We start from the raw sequence: 7395 nt of genomic DNA, 5'->3' as shown, positions 1-7395 counted from the left end.
TTTGCATGAATGAAGAAAAATTAGATAATTAGATATCATATTGTTTGACCCGACCCAAACCGGATCGACGACCCGAACTGAATCACCACCCGACCCAAACCGAAAATTTTTAGGTCCGTGACTAAGCTCAAGTTTCGCCACTACCTACCACACTTACCAGTTACCGCCAGCCTGTTAAACACCATATCATTTCACGCCTTTCATAAACACCATAACAAAACACGACATATCGCGTTGAATTTATTGGAATTACTTTTGTTTGCCGTAAAAAAAAATACATCACATTTCAAGATATATAAAAAAAAACCTAAAATATATCATTTTAACAAGAGGTGGTCCTTCCTACTAAGTTCGGAGAGAAGTCAACTTCCTCCGCGTTAAATCTTAAGCCCACCCATTGACTCGACGTCCCTCACCGTCCCAACCCGACCCGACCCGTTAACCCACCGGCGACAAAGCTCAACCGTGGAACTTAACTAATCTTCTAAATTCACAGTCACAAATCTGACTTCCAGTTTTAAATTTACTCAAAACGTCCGTTGGTTGGCTACAGTCCGATGTGCTCGTACTCGAGTGCATTTGCGTACGTCCTAATCAGTCAGGTTGTTTATCCAACTTCCTATTCCTTTTTTTTTTAATTACAGATTCGTCTTATTAAATCGTTTTGATTTCTGATTATTCAATTAGATCATCACAATTGATTGTTATTATTATTAGGTTTTGTTGATTGAAGTTTATTATTTGCCCTAACCTAGCTACTTGTTTTTTTTTTTCTGTTTTGTAGTTGTTGATCCCTAATTCTGCTGTTAGGTTACTGTAATAATTGAATTGATGGATGATTGTAATGCTGTGTTGTTTTCCTACTACCGTATGGAACACACCGAAAATTGCCTCACTCGTTGCTTGGCAAATGTAACTTATGCTTCATCACTAGTACCTTGTACTTCAATAAGTTCGAGTTAAGGTTTAGTTCAGTTTACTGGATTTCATCATTGTCTAGGGTTTCGTTTTTTTTCTGTAACACAATATGTTTTCAAAATCCCGGGCTCTGCGAGTCGCAGGGAAAGTGCATATCTAGGCAATCCGGCGACCTTCAGGTAAGATTTTAGCTAGATTTTGGTCAGATTCCAGTGAGATTTTGGCCAACTGTTGAAAACTCTGGTCAGTTTTAACAAATTTTTGGCAAATTGGTCTAAAACATCCAAAAATGGCATGAAATCATCTTGAACTATCCTTAAAAAGCCTAAAACAAGGCTGAAATAATCAAAAATCATATGTTTATGCTATGCACCGTGCTTATCTCGGGGCTTCGAATTTTTAGCGCCCTGCAGTTAGGCCCAAGGCTCACCCTTTGTGCCTTGAGTACGCGTTGCACCTTTAAGAACTATGTTAATACCATGTGGATTTATTATTCAGATTGTATGTTAATGGCGTCTTATTTTGCACAACATCGCATAGGTTTGTAAGGTATATCATTTATCTTTATATTTGTGTTTTAATAAGCCTCGTGAAAGTCAATATTTTTCTAAAATTTTGGGATCATAATCAAATATTTGTTGTTATCAATGGAATTCTTAATGCCATGCTGATTGAGTTGAGTTTGTATATTTATTTCAGAATGATTACTTTGCATTTGACTAACTTATTTTTCTTGTTTCTTAGTTTGATAGATAGATAAGCAAACATGACTGAATCAGGGATGGAAGAGGCGCAGAATAATATTGGTAAATCGATGCAGTCAACGAGCATTACAAGGAAATCATGTACAAAGAGATCAAGAAAACGAAAATCTCATGGGAACACACGAACTTCTCAAATATCTAAGAAAAAGTATATGGACATTTTAACGAACAGTAAAAACAAAGGCCTTGACCATTTCTTGGGTAATCCGTCTTTAGTGAATTACCAAAATCAGAAGGGGGATTTCACTTCTGAGAAGCGTAAGAGGGGTCGAAAGAGAAAAAGAACAAACGAAAAAGTCGAGGTTGATGAAGCTGCCAAGTTGCAAAGGCGAACGAGGTACCTTCTCATCAGAATGAAAATTGAACAGAACCTTCTAGATGCTTACTCAACTGAAGGCTGGAAAGGTCAAAGGTATTCACCATTTTTATATCTTTCTTTCACTATGACATGAAGATTTTTTGCTTTAAGAGTAAAAGTGAAACAGTATACTTATTAACTTATGAAAATAAGTGTGAGGATAACTTTACTCCATTCTCCCAAGTTAAGTAAATGTTGAACAAAGCATGAGCATATGAGGCTTATTCATCTTTAAGATGTAACTTACCTGCTACTATGATACTTTTAAAAGAATTTAAATACATATTGGCATATTGTCACTTTGTAAAAACTAGTGTCGTGCTAGTTTAGTGCAATAAGAAGTAATTCTTTGTTGAAAGAGTTCTAGATTTCTCTGTCACTTATCTGTATTTGCATTTACCAAGTACAGACTACACACATTTGGTGAAAATGTAGCTAATTAAGTTATAAGTCCATTGTTTTATGTTATATCTGTAACTCGGGATTTCTTACTGTTGTGCTAACTTTTGTTACTATATTCAGCCGAGAAAAAATTAAGCCAGAAAGAGAACTTCAAAGAGCCAAGAAGCAGATACTGAAATGTAAACTTGGACTCCGTGACGCCTTACGCCAGCTGGATTTACTTAGCTCAGATGGACGCATAGATGAATCTGTAATAGCTCCAGATGGATCTGTGCATCATGATAATGTATGTATCCAGTTCCCACTACAGTTAATTACGAGTCCCCATTGCTGTATAAAGCAACTATAATGAAATTTTGGTTTTTTGTTTATTCTATTTAGATACATTGCGCTAAGTGTAAACTTAGGGAAGCATATGATGATAATGACATTATACTGTGTGACGGGACTTGCAATTGTGCGTTTCATCAAATGTGTATCGACCCTCCTCTTTTAACTGAGAACAGTAAGCTCTTTTTGAATCTTATCATATATCCCGTTTATGCAAGCAATCAATTTTTGATTATTTTTGTTGAAACTTAACTGAAATGTTATTTATATTCTTAATCAGTCCCACCAGGAGACCAAGGTTGGTTTTGTAAATATTGCATTTGCAAGACTGAAATCATTGACTCCATGAATGCACACCTTGGAACAAGTTATCCTCATGACACAAATTGGCAGGTTTGTTTTACTTTTCATTTTAAATTTCACAAATTACATATAGAGAAAATTGCACAAATGGTCTATGTGGTTTGACCAAATTGCAAGTTTGGTCTCCATATTTTGAAAATTGCAAGCTTAGTCCAAACATTTGTGATACCTTAATAAAATAGTCTTTCACGTGGGGTTTAATGGTTGATCTCATTTTATTTGAAACCTAATAAAATCATAGGCTCGATTAAATAATCGAAGGTGATGAAGTCGACGTCAGTAGCTCTGGAGTTTGAGAGATTTTATTTTATTTGAAAAAACACAATTACTTAAACATGAATGGCGCATGACATAAGTTTTTTGTTAAAAACTAACTGGGATTAACAGTGATGACTAATGGTGCAACTCTCTCACAAATGTTTGGAATAAGTTTGCAATTTTCAAAATCTAGTGACCAAACTTGCAAAATGGTCAAACCACAGGGATCATTTGTGCAGTTTTCTTTTATAGATACGATTCTATGTTTTTCAAAGCACTATAATCTCAGCAATTATGGAAAAAAAAGGTCTTAAGTTTGATGATGTTTGGAACAGGATGTTTTTAGTGTTGAAGCCACATTACCTGATGATGGGGATACTGTACTCAATCAAGAAGAATGGCCTTCGGATGATTCTGGCGATGATGGTTATGATCCAGACAGAATTGATAATGATGTTAGCAGAGTTTTCTCTGCTGACAAATCTTCTGATGATGATAATGATGATGCTAACAGTAACTACAGTTTACTGTCACTAGATGATGAAGTTCTTGATGATGATGAATCTTGCAAGATAATTAGAAACACTGGCCTCGAAAGCACATCTGGTTCGGGTTCTGGTACTGATTGTGAATTTGTGAGCGGTCGCAGACAACGTCGATCAGTTGATTATAGGAAACTTTATGATGTGAGTACAAAATATGTTACTTTTTCTTTAAAGTTGGAAAAATATGTACTTAGCATTTGTTATATATTATTATACAGGAAATGTTCGGGAAAGATGCACTTGCAAATGAACAAGTAAGCGAAGATGAAGATTGGGGGCCCACTAACAGAAAACGAAGAGAAAAAGAGTCTGATGCAGCCAGTACTCTAATGGCTCTTTGTGAAACTGAGGAAACAAGTGTAAAAGATACCGCTGAAGTTTACCCGGCTGACCCGAGCTTATCATGCAATGATAATAAACGATCATTTTTGAGGATTCCAGCTGAAGCTGTGGAGGTACTTTGTTTTCTTTCTTTCCTTCTGAGGTGGCATAGTTAACGGGTTGGGCAGGGTCAACAACTGGTCAAGGGATTTTTTTGAAGTTATTAAGAATTTGTTAAATATGATTAGAAAATGATACCATAATAAGAGAGATTTTACTCATTTAACTGCGATTCGGATGACTTTTAACGTGTTTCTTTTTAGTTAAGTATTTAAATTTTTCCGTTTGACCTGTTAGAGAAAGAACATACCCGTTTATAAGGTAATAGGTCGAAACTAGGATTGTAAAAAACGAACAAATATGTACAGAACTTGAACATGCTCGTGTTTATGTTTGTTCGTTGACAGTATAAACGAACAATTCGCAAACGTTAACGGACGAACATAGACGAACGAGCATAACTGAGCTAAAAATAATTATAAAGTAATGTTAATATACCCATTTAAAAAGTTATTAAAACTAGACTTAAATTGTAATGGGCCAAAAACTTTAAAGGAGCATATAACAAACGTAACGAACAGACATAAACGTATTTAATTGAACGAACGCACTCGAACATGAATAAACGAACCAGACATGTGTTCATGTTCGTTCATTTAACTAAATGAACAAAAAAATTATCATGTTCGTTTTTTTATCAAATTAAGGAACTTTCCGCCGAACGGTTCACGAACTGTTCACTGAGCGTTCGGTTTGTTTACATGCCTACGTGCTACTGGTATTTAACTATTTATTTACTTTTTTTAATGGTATTTCTTTTTGTATATTAGAAGCTTCGTGCGGTTTTTGCAAAGAATGAACTCCCATCACGAGCTGTTAAAGAAGACATTTCTAAACAATTAGGTCTCGACCCCGAGAAGGTATTTCTTTTCCAAGGGCAATTGGTACATATACGAAAGCTTATTTTCAGATTTAGAACCCGGTGATAGTTTCGTCCTGTTTACTTTTAATTGGTTTGATTCGCGCTATGCTTTATCTCTTAACGAGTCAAACGGGAAAGTTCATGTTAACATCTTAAAAGTAAACGGGTCAAATTGTCAAATGGTTCAAAAGTAGCCCAAAATGTTCTTAACCATAAAATCACTTATTCAAAATATAAGATCACTATTGAAATAATAGATCTTTTTTATTAATATATTTGATAAGTTTCATTCAGATGTTTGATGGATTTTATGTGACATTTTTTAGGTGAATACGTGGTTCAGAAATGCACGCCAATTATCTCTTAAAACTAAAAGGGTGAGTTTATTTGCATAATCTTTAACCTCTATTATGAATTTTAAGATATTATCATGTTTAATTTCATTGTAAATAACTAATTATGTAGGCAGGAGAGGATACTTCAAATCAAAATGACATTCCTTCAAAAGAATTTGAATCAGAACCTGTTAAGAACAAAGCTGTTGTTGACTTTCCGTTAGAAAATAATAATGATCTGAATATGCCCGTAAATGTCATTCATACACCAGTGGACAGACGCACAAAAAAGTTTCGTAGGAGAAATAATGCCATGTCGGCAGCCGTTATTGCAAAACCACAAAACAAGACTGGAGAGTTGCATCTTTCAGCATCAACTAACAAGGTACTTCTGGTTATCTTACACGGTGGCATTTTCGTAATTAACACACACACCACGAGCACACGCAAGATACGTGGATGATTGTGCATAAAATACTATTTTACCCCCTTAAACTATAATTGTGCTACCTATTGCACAATAAGCATTATAAGTTAGCACTAAATTATAAGAGGTCCTTGTTTGGTGCTTTATAATATAGGATATAAATATGCGTGTGTGTTTATATATCTATATTAATACACATGCATATACATTACAGTATTGTTCATTTGTCTATAACATTTTAAGGTTGATGGTGGCGTGGATCTTGGAGAAAATAATTCAAGCTTGAAATTAATAAAAGAAACAACAGAAAAAGAAAAGGAAAAAGGCGTTGTGGTCGGTGGTACGAGTGAAGGTGATGATGATCAACAAGCAAGAACAGCAGAAGCTCAAATGGAGAAACTTTGTCTTTTGAAAACAAAGTTAGAAAAACTACAAAAGGTAATACAATTAAGAATACCAAACCGAAAGGGTGCTAAAACGACAGCACTGTCTATTGATCTCAGTCACACCATCTTTGTTCCTGTTGCACACCTCAAGGAGAAGCCCTAGTTCTGCATATACACCACCATCATTGTCTCCCTTGGTTGTAATAACTTACAGAGTTTCTTTAATTTATTTAGCGGTCAGGTTGGGATGGGGGAGAAATGATGTATTAAACTAATATATAGTTGTATAAGTATTTTCTTAGAAGAAAGTGTTGTTAAGAATGCTGCTGATTATTGTGGAATTCGACTCTGATCAAAATCGAGTTGACTCAGAACCGCAGTCTTGTTCTCTTTGGTTTGTTTTTGCTCAAACAAATTAACTACACATATAAACAGTATTAGTATTATTGTATTGCTATATCATAGGTGGTAAAGTAAGCGGGTTGGTTAAGCTTTCGAGTTGGGATTAGAATGTTATATAATATTATTAAGATTTAATGATTTCCAAGTTGATCAAACTATATGCCTTAATGACGCTGGCATAAAGATATTTTTTTACCCAGCATAAACGGTATGCTAATTGTATGGGTATAAAAGGCCATTCTGTGACAGTTACAAATGAAGGGATATGATGGTTCAAATGATGGTTTATGGGTAGTTACCAACGAACCATTGTGATGGTTCGGTACATGGTTCTTCCAACGGTTGTAACAATTCATAGAAGCCTATAAATAAGAGTCAAACAAGAACCATCTGATACGAAAAAAAATATCAAATAAATCAGAATCAACAACACCTCAAACAGGTCACTGGTCGCCATTTATTAATGTATGAGCATAGTGAATCTTTTAGTCTTATGTTTGGTTGTTGCTACGTGAAGAAACACGGGTCCGAACTGGATAGTCCGAACTCGAGTTTACCCCAAATGTAAGCCTACTGAATAATAATGGCGTCAGATCCAAGCTGC

At 35.1% G+C, this 7395-nt stretch overlaps 1 protein-coding gene across 1 annotated transcript; it reads left to right on the top strand.

The window, feature by feature from the left end:
* Positions 1-1542: 1542 nt before the first annotated feature.
* Positions 1543-6620, top strand: LOC143598625 (pathogenesis-related homeodomain protein-like). The gene is made up of 10 exons (XM_077076792.1): positions 1543-2094; positions 2563-2728; positions 2824-2947; positions 3053-3165; positions 3729-4079; positions 4157-4393; positions 5150-5239; positions 5568-5618; positions 5707-5961; positions 6247-6620. The coding sequence occupies exons 1-10, from the start codon at positions 1685-1687 to the stop codon at positions 6550-6552; spliced, it is 2103 nt and encodes a 700-aa protein (XP_076932907.1). The 5' UTR covers positions 1543-1684; the 3' UTR covers positions 6553-6620.
* Positions 6621-7395: the final 775 nt, after the last annotated feature.

Source organism: Bidens hawaiensis, unplaced genomic scaffold (genome assembly GCF_021521415.1).
Source record: "Bidens hawaiensis isolate Kalapana, Puna unplaced genomic scaffold, B.hawaiensis_p1.1 tig00050598_1, whole genome shotgun sequence".
Lineage (NCBI taxonomy): Eukaryota > Viridiplantae > Streptophyta > Magnoliopsida > Asterales > Asteraceae > Bidens > Bidens hawaiensis.
This window is presented reverse-complemented; position numbering and strand designations above follow the sequence as displayed.